Source organism: Lepidochelys kempii, chromosome 23 (genome assembly GCF_965140265.1).
Source record: "Lepidochelys kempii isolate rLepKem1 chromosome 23, rLepKem1.hap2, whole genome shotgun sequence".
In the NCBI taxonomy this organism is placed as follows: Eukaryota; Metazoa; Chordata; order Testudines; family Cheloniidae; genus Lepidochelys; species Lepidochelys kempii.
The window spans coordinates 15,027,790-15,053,622 of NC_133278.1; the positions used below are offsets into that span (position 1 = coordinate 15,027,790).

The 25,833-nt window shown below is 64.6% G+C and overlaps 3 protein-coding genes across 3 annotated transcripts; 1 reads left to right on the top strand and 2 right to left on the bottom strand.

The window, feature by feature from the left end:
* The first annotated feature begins 67 nt into the window (after positions 1 to 67).
* Positions 68 to 11,297, top strand: WDR13 (WD repeat domain 13). Its single transcript, XM_073321441.1, has 9 exons — positions 68 to 150; positions 1,039 to 1,279; positions 1,859 to 1,968; positions 2,589 to 2,719; positions 4,103 to 4,410; positions 5,886 to 6,066; positions 6,149 to 6,290; positions 7,187 to 7,305; positions 7,697 to 11,297. The coding sequence occupies exons 1-9, from the start codon at positions 110 to 112 to the stop codon at positions 7,879 to 7,881; spliced, it is 1,458 nt and encodes a 485-aa protein (XP_073177542.1). The 5' UTR covers positions 68 to 109; the 3' UTR covers positions 7,882 to 11,297.
* SUV39H1 (SUV39H1 histone lysine methyltransferase) lies at positions 9,377 to 16,477 on the bottom strand. The gene is given in 7 exon segments (XM_073321449.1): positions 9,377 to 9,956; positions 10,059 to 10,188; positions 12,605 to 12,751; positions 13,082 to 13,586; positions 13,588 to 13,748; positions 14,249 to 14,394; positions 16,403 to 16,477. Coding segments are annotated over 7 exon segments (1,245 nt in total). The 5' UTR covers positions 16,422 to 16,477; the 3' UTR covers positions 9,377 to 9,819.
* Positions 16,478 to 18,593: 2,116 nt separating this feature from the next.
* Positions 18,594 to 25,591, bottom strand: WAS (WASP actin nucleation promoting factor). The gene is made up of 12 exons (XM_073321755.1): positions 24,981 to 25,591; positions 24,255 to 24,395; positions 23,882 to 23,968; positions 23,250 to 23,346; positions 23,094 to 23,135; positions 22,899 to 22,952; positions 22,171 to 22,348; positions 21,959 to 22,001; positions 20,336 to 20,489; positions 19,646 to 20,067; positions 18,881 to 18,986; positions 18,594 to 18,776 (listed from the first exon to the last, which is right to left on the bottom strand). Exons 1-12 carry the CDS (start codon positions 25,092 to 25,094, stop codon positions 18,721 to 18,723), a joined length of 1,494 nt encoding a protein of 497 aa, XP_073177856.1. The 5' UTR covers positions 25,095 to 25,591; the 3' UTR covers positions 18,594 to 18,720.
* Between the last annotated feature and the right edge of the window lie 242 nt (positions 25,592 to 25,833).

A 25,833-nucleotide genomic window follows, 5' to 3' on the forward strand; every position in this document is an offset into this window, starting at 1 on the left:
ACGCGCTATCTCAGAGTCGCCCGCCCGCCCAGTGGATCCCCGGCTGACTCTGTGTCCTCCTTGCCCCCCCAGGCTGGCCAGCTCCCCCAAGGCGCCAGCAGGGAGTGGCATGGCCGCAGTGTGGCAACAAGTGCTGGCTGTCGACGCGAGGTGAGTTGGGGGGCTGGGGGCTCGGCGGGGGCGCTCGCCCCTGGCAGTCAGGGGCAGGTGCTGGGGGGTGCCGTGCTAGGGGTCACAGGGGGGCTCTCCCCTGGGGGAGCACCTTGCTGGGGGTCACGGGGGGCTGGGCAGGGGTCTCTCCCCTGGGGGTCACCGTGCTGGGGGTCACGGGGGGCTGGATAAGGGGCTCTCCCCTGGGGGGCGCCGTGCTGGGGGTCACGGGGGGCTGGGTGGGGGCTCTCCCCTGGGGGTCACCGTGCTGTGGGTCACGGGGGGGCTGGGTGGGGGCTCTCCCCTGGGGAGCACCGTGCTGGGGGTCATGGGGGGCTCTCCCCTCGGGGGCACCGTGCTGGGGGTCACGGGGGGCTGGGTAAGGGACTCTCCCCTGGGGGGCGCCGTGCTGGGGGTCACGGGGGGCTGGGTAAGGGACTCTCCCCTGGGGGGCGCCGTGCTGGGGGTCACGGGGGGCTGGGTAAGGGACTCTCCCCTGGGGGGGCGCCGTGCTGGGGGTCACGGGGGGCTGGGTGGGGGCTCTCCCCTGGGGAGCACTGTGCTGGGGGTCACGGGGGGCTGGGTAAGGGGCTCTCCCCTGGGGAGCGCTGTGCTGGGGGTCATGGGGGACTCTCCCCTGGGGGGCGCCATGCTGGGGTCTCTCCCCTGGGGGCACCGTGCTGGGGGTCACGGGGGGCTGGGTGGGGGCTCTCCCCTGGGGAGCACTGTGCTGAGGGTCATGGGGGGCTCTCCCCTGGGGGGCGCCGTGCTGGGGGTCACGGGGGGCTGGGTAAGGGACTCTCCCCTGGGGGGCGCCGTGCTGGGGGTCACGGGGGGCTCTCCCCTGGGGGGCGCCGTGCTGGGGGTCACAAGGGGGCTCTCACACAGGTACAACGCCTACCGCACGCCCGGCTTCCCGCAGTTCCGCACCCAGTACATCCGGCGGCGCAGCCAGCTGCTGCGGGAGAACGCCAAGGCCGGGCACGACCCCGGCGCCCGCAAGCTGTACCTGCGGCTGCGCGCCCAGCTCCTGGCGCAGCGCTACGGGCCCCTCTCCGAGCAGAGCAGCTTCCGGGCCTACAGCAACAGCATCGTCCGGAGCAGCCGCACCACGCTGGACCGCATGGAGGTACGGGAGAGGCCGCCCGTAACGTCACACGGGGGCGGCTCACCCAGTGCTGAGCTGCAGCCACCTCTGGGGCGGGGCAGCTGGGGAACAGCCGCACATAACGCTGCATTGGGAGTGGCTCACCCAGTGCTGAGCTGCAGCCACCTCTGGGGCGGGGCAGCTGGGGAACAGCCGCACATAACGCTGCATGGGAGTGGCTCACCCGGTGATGAGCTGCAGCCACCTCTGGGGCGGGGCAGCTGGGGAACAGCCACACATAACGCCACACAGGTAGGCTTGCCTGGTGCTGAGATGCAGCCACCTCTGGGGTGGGGCAGCTGGGGAACAGCCGCACATAACGCCACACAGGTAGGCTCGCCTGGTGCTGAGCTGCAGCCATCTCTAGGGCGGGGCAGCTGGGGAACAGCCGCACATAACGCTGCATGGGAGTGGCTCACCCAGTGCTGAGCTGCAGCCACCTCTGGGGCGGGGCAGCTGGGGAACAGCCGCACATAACGCCACACAGGTAGGCTCGCCTGGTGCTGAGATGCAGCCACCTCTGGGGCCCGTCATCCAGGTGACCTGTCCATTTTCCCCTAGGACTTTGAGGATGATGCCCGGGCATTGGGGGCCCGTGGTCATCGCCGCTCCGTCAGCCGTGGCTCCTACCAGCTGCAGGCGCAGATGAACCGCGTGGCGTATGACGAACGGTGAGCGTGGGGGCGCCGGGGGTGGGGGTGCTCTGGGGGCGGTGCCCACGCCTGTACCCCCATGTCTCTCCGGGGCTTCTGCAAACCCGGGCAGCCCTGCCCAGCCAGGTGGCACCGCGGCCCTGGACCTGGGCTCTGCTCCCAGCCAGTGGTGGCTGCTGTCTGGGGCACCTGCCTTTGCCCCCCATCCAGAGCTGGGCTGGGGGCAGCCGGACTCCTGGGTTCTCTGCACCACCAAGCTCTCCTGGTGATAGCTATAGGGCTTATCCTGGTCTAGCCCCCACGCTCTAATCCCTATAGCCCACTCCCATTTCCAGAGCCAGGGAGAGAACCCAGGAGTCCTGGCTCCCAGCCCCTCTGCTCTAACCACTAGACCCCACTCCCCTCCCAGCGCCAGCGAGAGAACCCAGGAGTCCAGGTGTAAGCTCGGGGCATTGGCACAGCAATGTCACGGGGGAGGTGGAAGGGGGGATCCCTACTCCTGACCCACAGAGCTATGTCAGGACTCCTGGGTTCTCTCCCCAGCGCTGGGAAGGGAGTAGGGTGTAGCGATTAGAGCGGGGGGGCCGGGAGCCAGGACGCCTGGGTTCTGAGTGGCCAGTTTTGACCCCGCCCCCCAGGCCCCCCGGCAGCGTGGTACCCACGTCGGTGGCGGAGGCCAGCCGGGCCATGGCCGGTGACACAACGCTGAGCGAGAACTACGCCTTCGCCGGCATGTACCACGTCTTTGACCAGCACGTCGACGAGGCCGGTGAGGGGGGGCTGCTGGGATGGGGGGGGGTCGAACCCACCTGCTCCTTCAGGGCAGGGGTCCCCACTGGAGCAAGATGAGGGACCAGCCCATGGAGTGGGAGGGGACTGGAAGTGGGGGACACTGGGTCATACCATGTGGCCAGGGCAGGTGCCCGGGGGATGGGGGGGTGGTCAGTGGAGGCAGCGTGCGGCTGTGCTGTGGGGAGCGGGGCCCGGAGGACAGCTGTGTGGGGCAGAAGGGGGGGGCAGACACCGGAAGGGGGGGGCATGCTCCCTGCAGGGCTGGGTGGGGGGAGGGTTACATTCAAAGGGGGGCAGGGCCCCGTGGGAGGGGACCAGGAGGGGGCCGTGGCACAGGGTGGGCGGGGCCCCGTGGGAGGGGACCAGGAGGGGGCGGTGGCACGGGGGGGGCAGGGCCCCGAGGGAGGGGACCAGGAGGGGGCGGCGGCATGGGGGTGGGCGGGGCCCCGTGGGAGGGGACCAGGAGGGGACCAGGAGGGGGTGGTGGCACGGGGTGGGCGGGGCCCCGTGGGAGGGGACCAGGAGGGGACCAGGAGGCACAGGGTGGGCGGGGCCCCGTGGGAGGGGACCAGGAGGGGGGGTGGGCGGGGCCCCGTGGGAGGGGACCAGGAGGGGGTGGCGGCACGGGGGCGGCGGGGCCCCGAGGGAGGGGACCAGGAGGGGGCGGCGGGGCCCCGAGGGAGGGGACCAGGAGGGGGGGGTGGCACGGGGTGGGCGGGGCCCCGAGGGAGGGGACCAGGAGGGGGCGGTGGCATGGGGTGGGCGGGGGCCCGTGGGAGGGGACCAGGAGGGGGCGGCGGCACGGGGGGGTGGGGCCCCGAGGGAGGGGACCAGGAGGGGGCGGCGGGGCCCCGAGGGAGGGGACCGTGAGGGGACCAGGAGGGGGCGGCGGGGCCCCGAGGGAGGGGACCAGGAGGGGGTGGTGGCACGGGGTGGGAGGGGACCAGGAGGGGGCGGTGGCATGGGGTGGGCGGGGCCCTGTGGGAGGGGACCAGGACGGGGCGGCGGCACGGGGGGGGGTGGGGCCCCGAGGGAGGGGACCAGGAGGGGGCGGCGGCACGGGGGGGGCGGGGCCCCGTGGGAGGGGACCAGGAGGCACGGGGGGGGGCCCCGTGGGAGGGGACCAGGAGGCACGGGGGTGGGCGGGGCCCCGTGGGAGGGGACCAGGAAGGGACCAGGAGGCATGGGGTGGGAGGGGACCAGGAGGGGGCGGCGGCACAGGGTGGGCGGGGCCCTGTGGGAGGGGACCAGGAGGGGGCGGTGGCACGGGGGGGGGCAGGGCCCCGTGGGAGGGGACCAGGAGGGGGCGGTGGCACGGGGGGGGGCGGTGCCCCCCACTCACCCCCCGCCACCCCCCCAGTGCCCAAGGTGCAGTTCGCCAACGACGACAAGCACCTGCTGGCCTGCTGCTCGCTGGACGGCACCATCTCGGTGTGCCAGCTGGCGCCCGCCCCGCCCGCCGTGCTGCGGGTGCTGCGGGGCCACAGCCGGGGCGTGTCCGACTTCGCCTGGTCCCTCTCCAACGACGTGCTGGTCTCCACCTCGCTGGACGGCACCATGCGCATCTGGGCCGCGGCCGAGGGCAAGTGCATCCGCCAGATCCCCGACCCCGACGGCGCCGAGCTGCTCTGCTGCGTCTTCCAGCCCATGAACAACAACCTCACCGTGGTGAGCCCCCCCGCCTGCCCCCCAACCCGGCCCCCCAACCCGCCCCCCGGCCCCGCTCCGTCCCCTCGACCCGACTCCGATGGCGCCGAGCTGCTCTCCTGCGTCTTCCAGCCCATGAACAACAACCTCACCGTGGTGAGCCCCCCCGCCTGCCCCCCAACCCGCCCCCCGGCCCCGCTCCGTCCCCTCGACCCGACCCCGACGGCACCGACCTGCTCTGCTGCATCTTCCAGCCCATGAACAACAACCTCACTGTGGTGAGCCCCCCCGCCTGCCCCCCAACCCGCCCCCCGGCCCCGCTCCGTCCCCTCGACCCGACTCCGACGGCGCCGAGCTGCTCTGCTGCGTCTTCCAGCCCATGAACAACCTCACCGTGGTGAGCCCCCCCGCCTGCTCCCAACCTGCCCCCCGCCCCCGCAACCCGCCCCCCCGGCCCCGCTCCGTCCCCCAACCCGCCCCCCGGCCCCACTCCGTCCCCTCGACCCGACCCCGACGGCACCGACCTGCTCGGCTGCATCTTCCAGCCCATGAACAACAACCTCACTGTGGTGAGCCCCCCAACCCGCCCCCCGGCCCCGCTCCGTCCCCTCGACCCGACCCCAATGGCGCCGAGCTGCTCGGCTGCGTCTTCCAGCCCATGAACAACAACCTCACCGTGGTGAGCCCCCCCGCCTGCCCCCCAACCCGCCCCCCGGCCCCCCAACCCGCCCCCCGGCCCCGCTCCGTCCCCTCGACCCGACCCCGACGGCGCCGAGCTGCTCGGCTGCGTCTTCCAGCCCATGAACAACAACCTCACCGTGGTGAGCCCCCCCGCCTGCCCCCCAACCCGGCCCCGCTCCGTCCCCTCGACCCCCGCTCCGTCCCCCAACCCGCCCCCCGGCCCCACTCCGTCCCCTTGACCCGACCCCGACGGCACCGACCTGCTCTGCTGCGTCTTCCAGCCCATGAACAACAACCTCACTGTGGTGAGCCCCCCCCGTCTGCCCCCCAACCCGCCCCCCGGTCCCCCAACCTGCCCCCCCGGCCCCGCTCCGTCCCCTCGACCCGACCCCGACGGCGCCGAGCTGCTCTGCTGTGTCTTCCAGCCCATGAACAACAACCTCACCGTGGTGAGCCCCCCCGCCTGCCCCCCGGCCCCCCAACCCGCCCCCCGGCCCCCCAACCCGCCCCCCGGCCCCGCTCCGTCCCCTCGACCCGACCCCGACAGCGCCGAGCTGCTCGGCTGCGTCTTCCAGCCCATGAACAACAACCTCACCGTGGTGAGCCCCCCCGCCTGCCCCCCAACCCGCCCCCCGGCCCCGCTCCGTCCCCTCGACCCGACCCCGACGGCGCCGAGCTGCTCGGCTGCGTCTTCCAGCCCCTCGCCGCGGTGCCCGCCGGCCCCGGGAGGGGAATGGGGCAGGGGGCCTGTCCCTGCTGGGGGCCGCCGGCTCGCTCCGGGGAGGGGGCTGACGGCTCCGCGGCTCCCCCCACAGGTGGGCAACGGGAGGCACAACCTGCACGTGGTGAACATCTCGACGGGGAAGAAGGTGAAGGGCGGGTCGAGCAAGCTGACGGGCCGGGTGTTGGCGCTCTCCTTCGACGCCCCCGGCCGCCTGCTCTGGGCCGGCGACGACCGCGGCAGCGTCTTCTCCTTCCTCTTCGACATGGCCACGGGTGAGCCGCCCCCTGGGCAGGCGGGGGGTGGGGATCCCCCTGCCCCCCAGCCCTAACCGCCCCCTCTCCCCCCGCCCCACAGGGAAGCTGACCAAGGCCAAGCGGCTGGTGGTGCAGGAGGGCAGCTCCATCACCAGCATCTCGGCCCGCTCCTGGGTCAGCCGGGAGGCCCGCGACCCCTCGCTGCTCATCAACGCCTGCCTCAACAAGCTGCTCCTCTACCGGTGAGGAGTTCTGGGGGGCGCTCTGCCCCGGCAGTCAGGGCTGGGTGCCGGGGGGTGCCGGGGGGCAGGGAGGGGTCGCTCTTCCCTGGCAGTCGGGGCTGGGCGCCGGGGGGCAGGGTGGGGTCGCTCTTCCCTGGCAGTCAGGGCTGGGCGCCGGGGGGTGCCGGGGGGCAGGGTGGGGTCGCTCTTCCCTGGCAGTCGGGGCTGGGCGCCGGGGGGTGCCGGGGGGCAGGGTGGGGTCGCTCTCCCCTGGCAGTCGGGGCTGGGCGCCGGGGGGTGCCGGGGGGCAGGTGGGGGCGCTCTCCCCTGGCAGTCGGGGCTGGGCGCCGGGGGGTGCCGGGGGGCAGGGTGGGGTCGCTCTCCCCTGGCAGTCGGGGCTGGGCGCCGGGGGGTGCCGGGGGGCAGGTGGGGGCGCTCTCCCCTGGCAGTCGGGGCTGGGTGCCGGGGGGCAGGTGGGGGCGCTCTCCCCTGGCAGTCGGGGCTGGGCGCCGGGAGGTGCCGGGGGGCAGGTGGGGGCGCTCTCCCCTGGCAGTCGGGGCTGGGCGCCGGGGGGTGCCGGGGGGCAGGTGGGGGCGCTCTCCCCTGGCAGTCGGGGCTGGGCGCCGGGGGGTGCCGGGGGGCAGGTGGGGGCGCTCTCCCCTGGCAGTCGGGGCTGGGCGCCGGGGGGTGCCGGGGGGCAGGTGGGGGCGCTCTCCCCTGGCAGTCGGGGCTGGGCGCCGGGGGGTGCCGGGGGGCAGGTGGGGGCGCTCTCCCCTGGCAGTCGGGGCTGGGCGCCGGGGGGTGCCGGGGGGCAGGTGGGGGCGCTCTCCCCTGGCAGTCGGGGCTGGGCCCCAGTGGGTGGGGCAGGGGGGCTGTCGGGGGACCCTCCCCAGCGCTCACACCCGCTTTGCCCACAGGGTGGTGGACAACGAGGGGACCCTGCAGCTGAAGAGGAGCTTCCAGATCCAGCAGGGCTCCCACCCCGTCCGCAGCATCTTCTGCCCCCTCATGTCCTTCCGCCAGGGGGCCTGCGTGGGTAAGAGCCACCCCCCGGCGTGGGTCCATGGGGGAGCCCCCTCTGCTTGGTCCCCGTCCCCCACAATCCCCCGGGGCATGTGAGTCAGCCCATGGTTTCTCAAGCTTGCTGCTCAGCTCCCTCCCAGAATCCTCTGGGGTGGTGTGGGGGGAATCGGTCCCCTGGTTTCTGACCCCCAGAACTCCAGGCTCGGCCCCTCCATGGGGTTCCTGGGGCAGGCTCCACCCCCCAGGGGCTTTGTGCCCCTGGCTCCACCCCTCAGGGAGCTTGGTGGCACAGGCCCCACCCTTGCCTCCACCCCCAGAGGGGGTCTGCCTGCCAAGGCCCTGCCCCTCCCTGGGGTTCTCCGGGCTGGGGTCCAGGCCCCGCCCCTGACTCCACCCCCTTGCAGTGACGGGCAGCGAGGACATGTGCGTCTACTTCTTCGACGTGGAGCGCACCAGCCGGGCCATCGTGAACAAGCTGCAGGGGCACAGCGCCGCCGTGCTGGGCGTCAGCTTCAACTGCGACGAGAGCCTGCTGGCCTCCAGCGACGCCAAGGGCATGGTCATCGTCTGGCGCCGCGAGCAGAAATAGGGCCCCCCCCACCCTGCTCCCCCCTGAGCCCGGCTCCCTGGCCCTGGTGGCTGAGGGGCCTGGGTGCCCTCTGACCCCATGTAACCCTTTGTGGTTCTTGCCCCCAACGCCCCCGTCGTGTCTTCCCCCTTGGTGTGGGGGCCCCCCTGTGCTTAGCCCGCTTCCTCCCTCCTCCTGTGAGCCAGGACGCCTGGGTTCTCTTGCTGGCTCTGGCCGGGCAGTCTCAGGCTGCTGGTCGGACTGGGGCAGGTCCCAGAGCTGCTTGCCCCCCTGCTGGTAAGGGGTTACTTTATTTGCTGGGGGGGGGTGGGCTGCTACAGGGGCAGGTCGCCCTCAGTGGGCAGGTTGACCTACAGCCCTGCTTGAAACTGCCGGTTCTACCCAGATCCCGGGGTAGGGGGCTCAGCACGTGCCCCCCACCGCCCTGACGTAGCCACAGTACACGTAGGCTGAGGCAGCCTCTCAGAGTCGGTTCCCTGGGGCTGCCCTCGCTCCCCAGGGGTTGCCCTCGCTCCCCAGGGGCACGCTGCTGGCATGTCCCTTTGGGACCCGGCTGCCACAGAGCCTCCGGCCTAGACAGCAGGACACCTGGATTCCGTGGTTGGGCTGAAGTCCCTGTGCCTCAGTTTCCCCATCAGTAGAAGAGGGCGAACGATACTGACAGGACGTGAAAACTGCTGCTGGAAAGCGCTAGCAGAGGGCCAAGCATTGTTAGGGGCTCCCTCCCCTGCCTTGGTGACTGAGACCTGCTGTCCTTAGCCCCCCAACTCACTACCCCTGGGAGGCCTGGTTCTCACACAGGTGGATCCAGACAGGTGAGGTTTCTGCCCTGACCCGTGCCAGCGGTGCTGCCAGCATGGGAGGGAGGGCTGCAGCTGGGCATATGTGGGGAGGCCCTGCCCCCTATAGCTAAGGGCTGTGGAACTAGGGCCAAGGGGCCTATTTAACCTGCACCTTCCACAGAACTAACAGCTGGGGCCTGGACCAATCCCAAACCTGTGAGTGTAAAAGGACAGTTCGCCCAGTGCTGAGATGCAGCCACCCCTGGGGCAGGGCAGCTAAGGAACAGCTGCGTATAACACATCACAGGGTGGCTTGCCCAGCACTGAAATGCAGCAGACTCTGGGATGGGACCCCTGAGGAACAGCCACACAGCAAAACTCCCTGCCAGTTTAGGACAGGAAGTGAAGCAAACTCCTCCATCTAAGTTTGTGCAGAGAAGAGATCATTTGGATTTAACTGGGAGGTTGGAATTAAACAGACGGCACTCCCCAGTGCCTAGGGAGAGTGCCCCCACCCCATTCCCGAGTACCCCCTCGACCCTGTTCTCTAGCCATTATAACAACGGGGCGCTGTTACTGCAAGCCAAAAGAACCAGATACCACCACCGGGTCCAGAATCAAACCATCTAATTGCCTTGATCGCAGACATCAGCTCTCGCGGCCCAGCTGCTCCCCAACCCCAGCTGCCTCCCCTCCCCTCCCCCCCACCCCCATCAAAAATACCTGGTAGAAAAAGTCCTTTTACAAAATGCCCCAAATTGGTTTAAAAACATCGCCTTCCCCCCACAGCTGCTTTGCCGGTTGCATAGGGACGCAGCGTCAAGTGCGGCTTCAAGTCGAATATTCCTGGATCCCCCCCAAACCAGCCGCTTCCCACAGGAGGCCGTGGCGCTCTGTACACAGTAGACAGGGCCTTTACACGGCCGTGGCAGAGCCTGGGAACCAACTGATTAAAATCCATGACAGCAGTTCCTATAAAAACCCCCTTGACAGGAGGGAAAGAGCAGAGGGAAGCAGGCCCCACCCCGTAGAGTGAATGCAGGTAGGTGAGGTAAGTCCAATGGGGGGAGGGTGGGCATGGGCCCCCCCGCCCCTCCCCCAGAGCCCTGCGCGGTGGCGGCCGTGGGTTCCAGACCCCCGGCAGGGCACACAGGGGCTAGAAGAGGTACTTCCGGCAGGATGCGGCCCCGCACTTACACTCAATCCGCACCCGCTTCTTGGGAGAGCCGGCCAGGCCGCCAGCCCGGCCCAGGTTGGAGTCCATCCGTGTGCTCTCTGCATCCACCGGGTCCACTGTGGGGGAGGAGAGAAGGCATCAGGGGGAGGATCCCACCCCAGGGCTCTCCCAAGCAGTGGGGCCTGGCCCCCCTTCAGGCCCCCCCAGAGGGCACTCACCCTGCATGTTGTAGTCGAAGGTGAGCTCCTCCCCAGCACGGATGTGCCGGGTGGCGAAGAGGGCGATCCGCGGCAGCCGCTCATCCAGGTTGTCAATGAACACGTTGTATACCTGCAGGTTGGGGTCACACTGCACCGGGGGGGAGGGGGGAGGTGAGTGGTGAAGGCAAAGCCGCCATAGCCCTGCCCCCTCACCAAATACCCCTTCCCTCGCCAGAGCATCACCAGCTCCCTCCCCTGCTCCTTGGACCCACCCGCCGGGGCGGAGCAACTGAAACTGAAGCGATTTAAATCACCGCTTTGAATCGGCAAGCGGGGAGCCCAGTTTCCAACCCTCCATTTCAATCCCCTTCTGCGTCCGTGCTTTTCTGTTCTCTCCCTAGAGAAAAGCCGAGGCTCGCTGGTTGGTAATTGTTAAAACGTTGTGATTGGCAACTAAATGTCGCCTTTTCCCCAAATCTGGCCCATCTTTTCACTAATCCGCAGGACAGGCTACGTTTACACACATTTATTTAAGCAATTATATAGCAATTACGTTATAATTTATTAATGAATTATCTGATTCAAATATAATTAATATTAATGCATTATATTGTCATTTAGAAATATCTATAAGTAGGACAATATGATGTATTAATATTGACAAATTATATTATCGTATTATCATAAAGCCTAGATCTCCGCTTGGAAGGATTAGATTTTTACTGGTCAGTGTTGGTAAACATCATTTTCACCGCACACCCACAAACATGACAGCTAGGCAAAGTAAGAAAAATGCAGCTTGAAGGATATTGACTTTGTATGTCTTGACATGTGGTGTGTGTTCTTGTTCTAACAGCTATAAAACTTTAACTTTCTGAATGTTAGCATCTACTGTCATTATATAATTATAGCCTGACCCAACCTATTGTCTAACCCTGCCCCTCCCCCCACGGTCCCACAACTGTGAAACTTGACATCAATAAAGATCAGGAGAAAAGGATTAAAAATAAACAATTTTGTCCATCGAAATGATAAAAAATGACTTCTGCCAAGCCTATTTATAGCATAATTCATCAATCTTAATACATTATATTACACTAATTTGTTAATATTAATATTACACTAATGCAGTGTATTAAGATGAATTATTAATATAGAGGTTATGTATTTATTTGAATTCTTAAATTTTACTTTTTTATTATGTTAGAATTTGGTGAATGGCATTTCTTATTTAGTTTTTTTGGGGGGGGGATTCAACTCATTCAACTCATGGTTTGTGTGAAGTTTAATTTTGATGGAAATTGTAATGAAAAGTGCACAAAAAGATTTTAAATTGTTTCGCTTTAATTCGTTCAATAAAACAACCATAAAATGTGCGGGATGCATATGGAAAAACAAAAGTAGAGTTTATCAAAACAGGGTTTGCATTTAAAACTGAGCTACTGTTAATTCCATGAAAACTACCTTAAAACATGGTTGATGCGTAAGAACAAAAATGAGTTTATAAAAACATGGTTTTGCATTGAAAACTGACTGAGTTATTTTTCATTCATTAAATAAAACCTACCTTCAATGTGCTGGGTGTAGAAGAAGAAAAAAGTAAAGTTTATCTAAAACTGTTTGCATTTAAAACTAGGTTATTTTTAGTTGGACAAGGTGGGAGAGGTAAAAATCTTTTACTGGACCAACTTCTGTTGGTGTGAGGGACAAGTTTTCAAGCTTCACAGAGAGCTTCTTCAGGTCTGGAGAAGGTAACTAGAGTGTTATTTTTAGTTTAGAAATAATTTAAAAAATTAAGAATTATCAGTTCAATAGCACGCCCTTAAAGTGCACTGGAGCCATAAGAAGAAAAAAGTAGTTTATCAAAACGTGTTTTGCATTGAAAACGAAACAGTTCTTTTTAATCAGGTCGATAAAACTACTTTGAACATGCTGGATGCAGAAGAAAATAGGAGGAATATCAAAACGTGGTTTGCATTTAAAATGGATTTAGTAAACAAAGGGAGCATTCTCTGTAATTAGTGAATTTGAACTGATTGTTTCTAGTCTCCATGTCCTTCAGGATTTTAGATCGAGTAGATCTCTACCTTTCCCACCGAGTTTTTATTCAGAGACTGGAAGAGGAAACCAAGCTTTCCTGCTTTGCCAGCTCCTGATCAGTTTCTTAACTTGCAAGGGACTGGCCATTAGCTGAGCTAGGTGAATAAACTGAACAAAAGCAAATATTCTCCCTACAAAATACATGAGGCGAGCCAGCGATTTCCACCGGTTCACTGCTTCAACTTTCTTTCAAACCTCCACAGCACACATGCCCGGCTGTCTAGTTACCGTGATTTAAATGATTTCCATAGATTCTCATAAATTTGGGGCCTTTACATACATTGTCAGCAATTCAAACTTTGTTTTAAATCATTTTTTCTTTCTAAGGGGGAAAAAAAAGCCTATTTAACTTACATTAAAAAAACCGTGGCAGGGTGTTTTCTGTTTGTTTTTCAATCACTGATTTTTATCCACCCACAGGCTGCCCCCAGCCCCCTCCCTCGCACCCCCCCCCCCCGACTCACGCTGTGATTTACGAAGTGTGAGATGTTGCCATAGTAGGCAGCATCCACTGTGTAAACATCCTCCACATAGTCCAGATCAAAGAGGTAGGTCGCACCCTGGCGGTCGTAGATCTGCCCTCGTCGCTCCGCCTCCTCTGATGTGATGATCTGGGGGGACGGGATGGGATGGGGTCATGCTGAGAGCATGGCACTGGGGGGACTCTGTGCGGCTGTTCCCGAGCCGCCCCGCCCTGCCCCAGAGGTGGCTGTATCTCAACACTAGGGAAGCCATCCCCATGCAGCTGCTGTCCCACCCCAGCAGTGGCTGCATCTCAGCACCAGGCGAGCCCCCCCACTTGTGACGTTATGTGCAGCTGTTCCCCAGCTGCTCTGCCCCAGAGGTGGCTGCATCTCAACGTCAGGCAAGCCATCCCCATATGACAGACACTACGTTCCCCAGCGGCCCTGCCCCAGAGGTGGCTGCCTGGCGCTCCGTACCTCTCCCACATACTCCATGACGAAGCTGTTCTTGCGGATCTTCTCCAGGGTGCGCACGCCCCAACCGCGCCCGTTGGCGGTCCGGAAGATGCACAGATCGTAGCGGATGCCCCGCTGCACCACGCGGTTGGAGCACTCAGCCCCGCAGCGGCAGCGGGCGTTGCACTCGTAGATGGGCAGCCCCGCCCGGATGCGCACCTGGCCCAGCTCGTTGTAGGCAAACTTGTGGCGGGAGGCGCCAGGGCAGCAGCAGCCGCTGGCAGCCTCCGCCAGGCAGTCGCAGCACTCGCAGCCCACCGCCACCTGGGTGAGGGAGATGCCCTCGCCCACCTTGTACTCATTGATGTAGACGAAGTCCCGGGGCGGCCCGTCGAGATCCACCTCGTTCTCCACCACGATGCGCCCCTTGTGGTTGCGCTTGGCGTTCAGCTGGCGCTCCCAGCGCCACAGGGCCCGCCGCTGCTTGGCTTTCTGCACTACGTAGTTCGCCACGCCCTGTCCAGCCAGCGGGCGTTTTTCTTGGCTTGCCGTCCCGCCGGATCCAGGCCTGCTCCAGGTCCTTGTGGAACTGCTTCAGCAGGCCCACACAGTGCAGGTTCTTCCGCGGCTCCCAGGTGTTCTCGGACTCCGGGTAGCCGCGCCACTTCACCAGGTAGAACTCCTCCTCCTGTCACAGAACCCGTCGGTCAGCGGGCGTAGCCATGCCCCCTCCCAGAGATGGGACCCAGGAGTCCGGGCTTCCAGACACCTCTTCCCCCCACCCCCCGTACTGTGACCCACTAGACCTCCACTCTCCTCTTAGAGCCAGGAAGAGAAACCTGGGAGTCCTGGCTCCCAGCTCCCCCCCCCGCCCCCATTCTAACCACTAGACCCCACTCCCCTCCCAGAGCCAGGGAGAGAAACCAGGAGTCTGGCTCCCAGCCCCCCTGCTCTCCCCATTGCAGGATGTGAGGGGCAATTGGAGGTGGGAAGACCCAGGCTGCATGGGGAGAATTGGAGGCGGAGGGATGCAGGCTGCCCGGGGGTGGGGAGAGGGGAATTGGACATGGGCTGTAGGGGGGATCCGGGCTGAAGGGGGTTGGGCTGCAAGGATATTGGACGTGGGGGTTTCCCAGCTGCAGGGGGGGAATCCCGGAAGGGATCGGGGTCACAGGCTGGCAGACTCACCCGCACTCTCTTGTAGTCGCACAGGAACTCCACCTCGAAGTGGCTGAGGTTCCTGCGGGTGATGCCCAGCGAGGGGCAGCAAACCCTCTCCAGCCGGCACAGGTCCTGCAGCTGGGACCATGAGGACTTGCAGCACACGGCACAGCCTGCGGGCACACGGGTCAGCGTTAGGGGGCTGGCACTGGCTGGGCAGGGAGGGGAGGGACCCCAGGGAAGGCGGGGGGGGGGGAAACGCTGTGTGGTGGGGGAGCCCAGAGCTTGGCTAGCGGGGGCTGCAGGTCAGGAGTGAGAGGCACCAGCAGAGCTGTGATCTCAGAAAGGGCCAAAGTGCAAGTGGGGGACCTGGGGTCACAGCTGTGAGGGTCGGTCAGCGGGAGGACAGCAGGGAATGTTGGGGGGCCGCGTGACGTAGAGGGAATCCCCTTGCGTCGGACAGGTTGGCCTGAATGTATGGGGGGGGGGGGGTCACGCTGCATTGAGGCTTTCACCAGAGGGTACTGGGGGGGTCACCCCACATCGGGGGACTGGTGAGCCTACCAAGGGAGAGGAGGTCAGCCCGAGCACGTGCCGGGGGAGTGGCTCACCCCTTGTCCGAGGGTTGCCCCTCATCCAGAGGTTGTCATGAGCACGTGGTTAGCCTGAGCGTACAGGGAGAGGTCACCCTGTCTAGGGGGCTTGGTGCGAGCGTCCGGGGGGGGTCACCCTGCGTCGGGAGGTTGGTGCAAGCATCTCGGGGCGGTCACCCCACGTCAGGGGGTTGGCGCGAGCCTCCGGGGGGGGTCACCCCACGTCAGGGGGTTGGTGTGAGCGTCCGGGGGGGTCACCCTGCGTCGGGAGGTTGGTGCAAGCATCTCGGGGCGGTCACCCCGCGTCAGGGGGTTGGCGCGAGCCTCCGGGGGAGGGTCACCCCACGTCAGGGGGTTGGTGCGAGCGTCCGGGGGGGTCACCCTGCGTCGGGAGGTTGGTGCAAGCATCTCGGGGAGGTCCCCCCGCGTCAGGGGGTTGGCGCGAGCCTCCGGGGGGGGGTCACCCCACGTCAGGGGGTTGGTGCGAGCGTCCGGGGGGGTCACCCTGCGTCGGGAGGTTGGTGCAAGCATCTCGGGGAGGTCCCCCCGCGTCAGGGGGTTGGCGCGAGCCTCCGGGGGGGGTCACCCCACGTCAGGGGGTTGGTGCGAGCGTCCGGGGGGGTCACCCTGCGTCGGGAGGTTGGTGCAAGCATCTCGGAGAGGTCACCCCACGTCAGGGGGTTGGCGCGAGCCTCCAGGGGGGGTCACCCCACGTCAGGGGGTTGGTGCGAGCGTCCGGGGGGGTCACCCTGCGTCGGGAGGTTGGTGCAAGCATCTCGGGGAGGTCACCCCGCGTCAGGGGGTTGGCGCAAGCCTCCGGGGGGGTCACCCCACGTCAGGGGGTTGGTGTGAGCGTGTCACCCTGCATCAGGGGCTTGGTGTGAGCATCTGGGGGGGGTCACCCTGCGTCCGGGGGGTTGGCGTGAGCGTCCGGGGATCATCCCGCATCGGGGGGTTGGCGTGAGCATCTGGGGGAGGTCACCCTGCCTGTGGGAGGTTGCGTGAGCATAAAGTGGGGGGTCACCCTGCACTGGGGGGGTTGGCGTGACCGTACGTGGAAAGTCACCCCACGCCAGGGGGGTTGGCGTGAGTGTACGGGGAGGTCACCCCACGTTGGGGGCTAGGCATGAGTGTACATGGGGGGTCACCCCGCACCCAGAGGTTGGCGTAACCGTACGGGGGGGGGGTCAATCCCAGCCTACAAAGGGGAGGTGCTCGGTGCCAGAGGGGTGGGGGCACCCAGGGGGAAGTGGGGGCGCCCTGGGGGACCTGTGGCACCCTCAGGGTCACGTGCGCCCCTCCCCCCGCACCAGCGGGGGCAGCGCCCCTCCCCCCACTCCGCCCTGCCCCGTTTCCCGCCCTGGGCGCGAGGGCAGCCCCCTGAACGCGCGCTCTCAACCGGCCCCCTCCTTCCTTAACGGTCGCTTCTGCTGCCGCCTCGCGCGCCGGAAAAGGGGGGGGGGGGGACTAGCTCCGCGCTCGCGCTCGCGCCACTCCTCATAGAAGCCCCCACCCCGCGCGCCCCTCCCGCCGCGCGCCCAGCCCGGCCTCCCGCCACGCTCCGCGCGCGCCGGCTTCCCTCGCTCACCTTTTAAATTTTCCGCCATCTTTTTTTTTTATTTTTTTTTTCCCCTCCAGCCACTGGGGCCGCCCGAAACTTTTCCTCCCAGGGGGCGTGGCCAGAGGGGTGGGGGAGGGAGAGCGACGTGCCCCGCCGCGGCCGTTCCCATTGGGCGTCCGGCCTGATTGACGCGCCCCGCCAGCCAATTGGCGCCCAGGGCTCCGGCCACGGGTGCTATTTGCATCTCCCAGAGTGCTCCGCGCCGCCGTGCGACCGCAAGAGTCACGGAAATAGCTCACAAGGCACCAAATTAACCCGTTTCAGCCCAGTCTGCCTCAAAAGCCGCCTGGTGGCTTAGATGAGAGGGCTTCTTGGCGCCATACTGGGTGGAGGGGAGGGCAAAAGACGCTCACCCTATTCTGTAAGTGACACCTCAGCCTAAAACAATATGTAGTGGTGCCCCACCCATCTCAGGGCACCCCTGGTTCGCCCTGATCCTCTTGCTGTGGAGTCAGAGCCACCACCTGGCTCGAACAGCGAGGCCAGGAGGGTTGGCGTCACCCAGGCGCCAACGTCAATGCCGGAAGGGTTGGCGTCACCCAGGCGCCAACGTCAAGGCCGAACGGGTTGGCGTCACCCAGGCGCCAACGTCAAGGCCGAGAGGGTTGACGTCACCCAGGCGCCAACGTCAAGGCCGAACGGGTTGGCATCACCCAGGCGCCAACGTCAAGGCCGAACGGGTTGGGGTCACCCAGGCGCCAACGTCAAGGCCGGGAGGGTTGGCGTCACCCAGGCGCCAACGTCAAGGCCGAACGGGTTGGGGTCACCCAGGCGCCAACGTCAAGGCCGGGAGGGTTGGCGTCACCCAGGCGCCAACGTCAAGGCCGGGAGGGTTGGCGTCACCCAGGCGCCAACGTCAAGGCCGGGAGGGTTGGCGTCACCCAGGCGCCAACGTCAAGGCCAGGGGAAGGGGTAACAATCGCTTGGACTGGCTCAGGCTGCGGCGGGTAATGTTCATTGAAGAGGCAAGAGAACGTTCTCCAGCTCTGGCTTGCTCATCCCGTTCGGAGCTGCGGCGAGACCCTTAAGAGTAAAGCAACGGGGACATAAAACCCCATTAACCAAATCAAAATTGATAGGCTTGGAAAGATTCACTTTTGATCGGTAAATTCCAGGCGACGTCCAGTTCCCCGCAGACGCAAACCCAGAAAAAGCGTTTCCATTAATAACTGTCTAAACTGAGAGCAAGGCCACGTAAAACAAATTGCTGCTTGAGACCATGTTTGAGTTTGAACTGGGGCTATTGACTTTATCTATCTTGAAGAGACTTTGTGTTTTAAAGCGTTCGCTTTTTGAACGCAACCTCTGCAGTCATGAAGTAGTTATTGTCTGACCCCCCCACGGCACCTGCATTTTTTCCCGCCTTCTAAATAAACAGTGATCCTTCGAGCCATCGAAATGATTGAAAAATGAAAGTCGAATTCTGCTCCCTCGAAACGATCAAAAAAACAAATAAAAATCAATTTCTGCCAAGCCTTGAAATGAATAAGCCATAACTCACGAGCAAGTTCTAAGTTGCAGGTGACGACCACACCATTATAACAAGACATAGTCTAGTGGCTGCTCCGGTCTATGCTCAAAATTGAGATCAACCTAGCTACGGCACGCAGGGGTGTGCAAAATTCACCCCCGCGATCCCCCAGAGCACCATCGTCAAGCTGACATAACCCACAGGTGTAGACCCAACTAAGAATTCCTCCGCCGACCTAGCTACAGGTGAGATGGATCAACTTTTACAGACCCCTTCCTTTGCCGTTGAAAGCATCAACACTAAATCTTCTGTAGTTATGCCACCATAGCACATAGGGCGTAGACACAGCCTCAGATCAAGCTCTCCGGCTTCTAATCCTGTCACTCAGACGTTGACCCAGACCAGTGGGTTTTAATCCACCCCAAAATCTGTGCTGATGACCCACGCCGGGCTCTTGAGCCCCACATATCGGCAGCTTGGTTCCAACTTGGCTTGTTTTTTCAATCGGGCTGAGATCAAAACATGGAGCCAAGTTGGAAGGAGATCAGTTGGGTTGTTGCTGATGCCAAAGAGGTTGGTGGAGACCAGGGTATTGCCAAGCCCTGGGTTTCGAGGGGGTAATGGGAGCAGATAGGGGAAGCTGGGGCCTTGGGGAGGGGAATTCTGGGTAAAAGATGGGGCAGCACGTCAAGCAGAGAGCTGTCTTTATTGCAAAGGGGCCAGGCAGGCTGGGGAATCACAGGGGAGTGGGGGGCAGCACCCAGTGCGGGTGGGGGTGCAGAAGGGGGGGAGCTTTTCTTGCTGGGGACGGTGCTCAGTCGTCCCATTCGTCATCGTCCTCCTCGTCCCCGCCATTGTCCTCGCCTTCGTCTGTGGGAGGAAGAGGAGGGTGAGTGGCGGAGGGGGCAAGGGGTAGGGGAGGAGGGGCATGGCACCCACTCCCACCGCTGCCGAGGCGGGATGGGGCGACTCACCCGAGGAGTGGATCACTTTGCTCCGCTTCTGCATGACGTGCATGAGCGCCCCCACCAGGCCCTCGGAGCTCTGTGCGGGCGGCGGGGAGTCCAGCATCTCGGGGGTCTGCAATGCAGGGGAGGGGGGGTCAGGGCCCACAGCACCATCCCCTGCACCCACCAACCCTCCTGGCACCACCAGGACCCCCAGCACAGACCCTCTGCACCCCCCTGGTACCACCAGGACCCCCAGCACAGGCCCCCTGCACCCACCCATCCTCCTGGCGCTGCCAGGGAGCCCAAGACCAACCCCCTGTACCCACCCACCCCCCTGGCACCACCAAAGCCCCCTTACCCCACCCTCACCCCCAAAGCCAGCTCTAACTCCCCCCTCCCCATCCCTGCTCCCCTCGGTCACCCCCTCCATACCCCACACCTGCCCCCAACTCCCCTAACCCCCCCATCTTCCCCTTCCCCACCCCTCAGCCACCCTGTTCCCCTCCCTTCCCCCCACTTCCTCCATCCCTTCCCCCCACTCAGCCCCCATCTCCCCTCTTCCCTGCCCCCAACTTCCCTTTCCTCACCCCCAACCACCTCCGTCCCCCCTCCCTGCCCTCACCTCCTCCATGCCCGCCCCCCATTCAGCCCCCATCTCTCCTCATTCCTCACCCCACAGCCACCTCGTCTCCTCCTTGCCCCCCACTCAGCCCCCAGCTCCCCTCCTCCCTGCCCCCTACCTCCCTCATCCTCACCCCCTCCCTGCCCCGCATCTGCCCCACAGCTCACCTTGTTGAGCTGGATGCCTTGGCGGATCTGGTCCAGCAGGGCCCCACGTCCCTTTTGGGGGGGAGCAGGCTGGCTCCCTGGGGAGCTGACCCCCCCTGAAGGAAGTGGGGGAGGGGGACAAGGCCCTGAAGAGACTGGAGGCGGAGGGGGCGGTGGGGGAGGTGGGGGTGGGGGGGCTGCCCCAGCAGCAGGCGGAGGGGGGGGCGGACCAGACCGGGAGACAGGGGGAAGGGGCCCACGAGGAGGGGGCAGATGCCCCCTGGGGGGATGGGAGGGAACCGGCCCCCTATTTGGCATAGATGAGGGAGGTGGGGGGCCGCCTGGGATGGGGGGCAATGGGCCAGACCTGCCCCTCGTTGAGGCAGGGGGTGGGGGAGGGAGGGGCCCGGACCGGGTCATGGGGGGCGGAGGAGGTGCTGGACCTGTGGGGAGAAATGAACTGCAATTAAAGCCCAGCCTGTAATGAGGCTCTTTCCCCGCGTCTCCCGCCCCGTTCCCTGAGAATCCCAAATCGGTGCACGGGGAGGCTTGCACGGGACTGACATGCAGCTGCCTCTGGGTCAGCGCAGCTGGGGAACAGTTTCACATAATGCCGCACAGGGACGGCTCGCCCAGCACTGAGATGCAGCCACCTCTGGGGCACAGCAGCTGAGGAACAGCTGCACATAACACTGCACAGGGAGAGCTCACCCTGGCGTCTCAGCTCCTCCTTCACAGCCTCCAGCCCGCCCTGGCCTTCAATGAAATCGTAGATGAGTTTGGAGGTCTCTGCGTCGGTCAGCTGCGCCTCGCTTATCCCGGCCTGGGAGAAAAGCGTCTTCAAGTCGGGGTCCAGGTTATTCACCTAGAAGAGAGACAGATGGAGGAAGGCGGCTCAATCCCCAGGCAAATGCCCCCCAAATTCATGCTCTCCCCACACACAGCTGCAGGTGCCCAGATGGACAGAGCAGCAAGGCTCCAACCCCTGAAATCCGGGGACGGGGGATTTATGGATCATGCCTTAAATTAACTCCCCCAGCAGCCCTCGGGGACCCACTAACACTGACCCCCTAAAATCCTGACCCACTGGGCAGAGCAAGCAGCTGGGGGGGGGCGTTCTGGAGGGATCCAATTGGGAGGTTATGTCAGCTGCCCCACCCCAGAGCTGGCTGCATCTCAGCACCAGGCAAGTCTTCCCCATGTGGTGTTATATGGGGCTGTTCCCAGGCACCCCACTCCAGAGATGACTGCATCTCAGTGCCAGGAGAGCCTTTCACTGTGGCGTTTTATGAAGCTGTTCACAGCTGCCCCACCCCAGAGGCGGCTGCATCTCAGTGCCATGCGAGCCATCCTCTTGGGGGTCTCATGCCCAGATTATTGGGCCGCTGCCTTTGAGAACCGAAAAAAACCTGTGCCGTCCAGAGCCCGTGAAACTGGCTGCATGGGCCAGATTTCCCAACACAGCTGCAGCAAAAAAGGGATGGTCCGAGGAAAACCTGGCCCGATGGCAACCAGTTTTGCAGGCCAGATCACCTAGCCCCTGGCTGTGGTATGCCACAGGGCCCGTGTTAATTCCTAGTTGAACTTTAAGGAAAAACACACTATCTGGAGTCCGAAAAAACATCGTGGCGCTGGGACCGCCCCCTGCCCCTTGCGCCATCCAGATGCCCGGTAGCTCTGGCAACTCCTCTGGCTGGCTGTGACTTGCCCCTTTCCTGTGGGCACGTGCCAACCGCACTGCCAATAACAGTCGCACTGCCAACTCCCCGAGCAGCTGTGTGTGTGGGTGGGGGCTGGTGGGGGGGAACGTGCATTGGAAGAACAAGATGAGTTTGGAAAACGCTGGGGATGGGGGGGCCACAGGGAGGCAGTATCTTGGGCAGCCCTGGCTCAAGGAAACCCCAAATTTGCTCCCATAACACTCCATGGGGCACTGAGTTGCAGCTACTTCTGGGGCATGGCAGCTGGGGAACAGCTGCACATAACACCCCAGGGAGATAGCTCGCCCGGCACTGAGATTCAGCCACCTCTAGAGCAGGGCAGCTGGGGAACAGCTACACATAACGCTGCATAGGGATGGCTTGCCTGATGCTAAGATGCAGCCACCTCTGGGGCGGGGCAGCTGGGGAACAGCTATGCACACCGCATCACGCCTGGTAGCCACAAGCGCGAGTGATAACCGCCCTCCCCCCCATACACAGACATTGCTAACGCCAAGGCTTTACCCCACGACCTGTCCTTGGCCCCCTTCCCAGCCCCCCCCCACAAGCCCTTCTGACCTCTGGGACCCCAGGGTCAGATCCCCACCATACCCCTGTCTCTGAAGCTACATACATCAAAACCAGTGTTGGGGTCCCAGCCGACGTGGGTGACGTGCCTGGAGGGAGAAGAAAGATTAGCCAGCTCGAGAGGGGCCAGGTCCCGCGCCCCATTCCCAGCCCCTCTGAGCCAGCCAGTCCCCCCGCCCTTGGGCCAGATGGGAGACGGTGTCCCCTAGAGGGGCTAGGCCCCAGCCCCATTCCTGCCCCACTGATGCCAGCTCTCACTTGAATCCGCTTGGGGCGCCGATGTCGGCCTTGGAGATCTTTTTCTTGCCCTTCTTCTTCTCGGCGGCTGTGGGCACCGGCAGCCCCCGGTACCGGGACGAGGTGATGTCCGGGTTCTGGATGTCCATCGTCATCAGGTTCAAGGAGGAGGAGGGGGAATTCGGCTGTTTGCTGGGACCTGTGGGAGAGAGAGACGGGGCTGCGGGGGGCGGGATGGGGGCTGGGCAGGGGGCGCTCTCCCCTGGCAGTCAGGGCCGGGCACTGGGGGGCTCCGTGCTGCGGGGGGCGGGTTGGGGGGCTGGGCAGGGGGCGCTCTACCCTGGCAGTCAGGGCCGGGTACTGGGGGGCTCCGTGCTGCGGGGGGCGGGTTGGGGGGCTGGGCAGGGGGCGCTCTCCCCTGGCAGTCAGGGCCAGGCACTGCGGGGCTCCATGCTGCGGGGGGCGGGATGGGGGGCTGGGCAGGGGGCGCTCTCCCCTGGCAGTCAGGGCCGGGCACTGGGGGGGCTCCGTGTTGCGGGGGGCAGGATGGGGGGCTGGGCAGGGGGCGCTCTCCCCTGGCAGTCAGGGCCGGGTACTGGGGGGCTCCGTGCTGCGGGGGGGCGGGTTGGGGGGCTGGGCAGGGGGCGCTCTCCCCTGGCAGTCAGGGCCGGGCACTGGGGGGCTCCATGCTGCGGGAGGGCGGGGGGATGAATTAACCCTTTCAAGACCCCCACCTCCAAGCCGCTTACCATTCATGTCTCCCCCGGGCATCGGGGATCGGGGCAGCGTCATCGCCCGTCGCTCTAAAGGAGGCAAAAAGCCGCGGTCAGACCCATGTCACCAGCTCCCCGCCCGCCCCCAGCTGGTGGGAGAGTCGGGGGGTCAACCCCTAACCTGCCCCTCCCCCCCAATTGCAAAGGACAGTGGGATAGAAGGGGACTCACCTTCATTGACCGGGGGAGGTGGCGGGGGGAGCTGCCGTTTCTCTGAGGAAAGAGGAGAACAAGCGCTAGGATCCTGGCCCGGGCTGGCTCGGGGGGGAGGGGGGGCATGGGGTCTGTCCCCTCTAGGGGGCGCCGGCTCCCCACCCCTCCACATACCCATCCTCTGCTGTTGCTTCTGGACCTTCTCCTGCACCAGCGTGTAGAAGTTGTGGGCCTCAGCCTCGTCCGCAAAGTTCAGCCCGGCCTGGCATTCCTGAGAGCAAAAGGCACCTCACTGGTCCTGGGGGGGGCGACACGCCCCTCCCAGAGCCGGGAGAGAACCCAGGCGTCCGGGTTCCCAGTGCCCCTGCTCTAACCACCGGACCCCGCTCCCCTCCCAGAGCCGGGAGAGAACCCAGGCGTCCGGGTTCCCAGTGCCCCTGCTCTAACCACCGGACCCCGCTCCCCTCCCAGAGCCGGGAGAGAACCCAGGCGTCCGGGTTCCCAGTGCCCCTGCTCTAACCACCGGACCCCGCTCCCCTCCCAGAGCCGGGAGAGAACCCAGGCGTCCGGGTTCCCAGTGCCCCTGCTCTAACCACCGGACCCCGCTCCCCTCCCAGAGCCGGGAGAGAACCCAGGCATCCCGGTTCCCAGCCTTACTTCTTGTTGGTAGCCCTTAATTTTCTCCTTCTTTTCACCCCCCCCCGCCCCCAGTCTCTGAACTGTTGTCTCTGGGGGCAGGGCTATGTCTGGAAGCCCCGCCCCACTGATCGACCACCACCCCGGCCCTCTCTGGGGCAGATACTCACGTCCCCGGGGAACGTGTGGAAATAGGGGGTGACGGCGGAATAGACCAGCTGGCTGGAGAGCTCCATCTCCCATGTCAGCCTCCTCTCCTGCAAGAGAAAGGTAAACCCCAGTAAACGCCCCATCAGCAGGGGGCGCTGGGAGCCAGGATGCCTGGGTTCTCTCCTCAGCTCTGGGAGAGGTGTGGGGTCTAGTGGGTTAGAGCGGGGGGACCTTGGAGCCAGGACTCCTGGGTTCTCTCCCCGGCTCTGGGAGCAAAGGTGCAGTCTGGTGGTTAGAGCAGGGGCTGGGAGAGGGCTGGGAGCCAGGACTCCTGGGTTCTCTGGACAGTGCTGGGAAGGGATGGGGAGCCACGAGGGTAGGGCAAGGACTCACCTTGATATTGAAGAGGCGGATGAAGTAGGAGCGCCGGGGGTTGTCCTTGACCAGGCACAGGACCCCGCAGCCCTGCTTACCCCAGACCTGGCTGTTGGGGGGCAGGGCCCAGTATAGCTGGGCCACCGACGTGGCCAGGGTCTGGCAGAGAGACAACCGAGTTACAGAGCGATCACGGCTGAGATGCAGCCAGCTCTGGGGCGGCTGGGGAACAGCCTCACAGAACGCCGCGTGGGGAGGGCTCAGCCGGCCCTAAGCGTGGCCCCCCCTGGGCTGGCAGTTCCTGTCTTGGTTTCTGGTGTTGGCTGAGGCTCCGGGCTCCGCAGCATCACTGCGCTGGGCCCCTCGCAGCCCCCCTCAGCGCCACTCACCCCGCGTCCTCCTGAGCGGGGTGGGGGGGGATACAGCAAGGAAAGAGCTGGTGCCCCTGACTCCCGACCTGCAGCCCCCTGCTAGCCCAGCCCTGGGGCACCCCCAGATCTGCTGGTGCCCCTCACTCCCGACCCGCAGCCCCCTACCCCAGCCCTGCCGGTGCCCCTCACTCCTGACCTGCAGCCCCCTGCTACCCCAGCCCTGGGCTCCCCCCCTGCTCTGCCGGTGCCCCTCACTCCCAACCTGCAGCCCCCTGCTACCCCAGCCCTGGGCTCCCCCCCTGCTCTGCCGGTGTGCCTCACCCCCGACCTGCAGCCCCCTCCTGTCTGCATCCTCTGGGCCTCATGTCCTCACCGTGCATTTCCGGCCCAGGAGCTCAAACACCTGCTGGTTTTCATGATCCAGGAGGAGATGGGAGGCGACGTTCTCCTGCTGCGCTCGCACCCCTGGCCTGGACCCCCGGCTCATGCTGGCTCCTGGCTCCAGCCCCCGGCGGGTTCTCAGGGTCTCTCCCCTCCCTGATCTCGACCTAGGGAACTTCCGCGTTGCGGGGACTTTTTTCAACAGGAAGCGCAGAAGAAACCACCGACCAACGCTGAGTGCCCGGGGCCTGGGGAAGTTGGGCTCTGCGAAGGGCCCCAGCCAGGGCTGGGAGTTAGGGGCACCGGCAGAGCTGGGGCGGGGAGGGAAAACCCGGCGACGGTTGGGGCCGGCCTGCCTCTCTGAGCAATGGGCTCAGGCTCTCGGCAGACTCAGGCAAAGTTGCATCCGCCTGGCGCATGGTTTGTGTTTCCTATGCAGCCGTTTGGGGGGGTGTGGGGGGGCATTTTCTGAGTATGATGCACCTTTGAGGTTGTGGGGATCCCCCCCCAAGTCAGAGGAGGGCAGCCTAGCTGTGCTGTTGGGGAGGGGCTGTTTGGGGGACTGGATCCAGCTGCCTCTCTCTGGTGGGTAATGTACAGCTAGGACCCTGCCCCCAACCCCCCTGCCCTGCCCTCTGCTCCCCCCCCTTTGTATCTGCCCTGCAGCCCCCCCTCCTTAACACCTCTCCTCCATGCTCACACAACTCCCAACCTCCCTTCCCCACCTCCTCCATCCCTCATAACCCCCAGCCTCCCTCTCCCCTCGTAGACCCCCAAGTTGCCCCCTCCCAGCATGTCACACTCCCCCACCCCACTTCCCTCTGACCCACACACACAGACAGCTC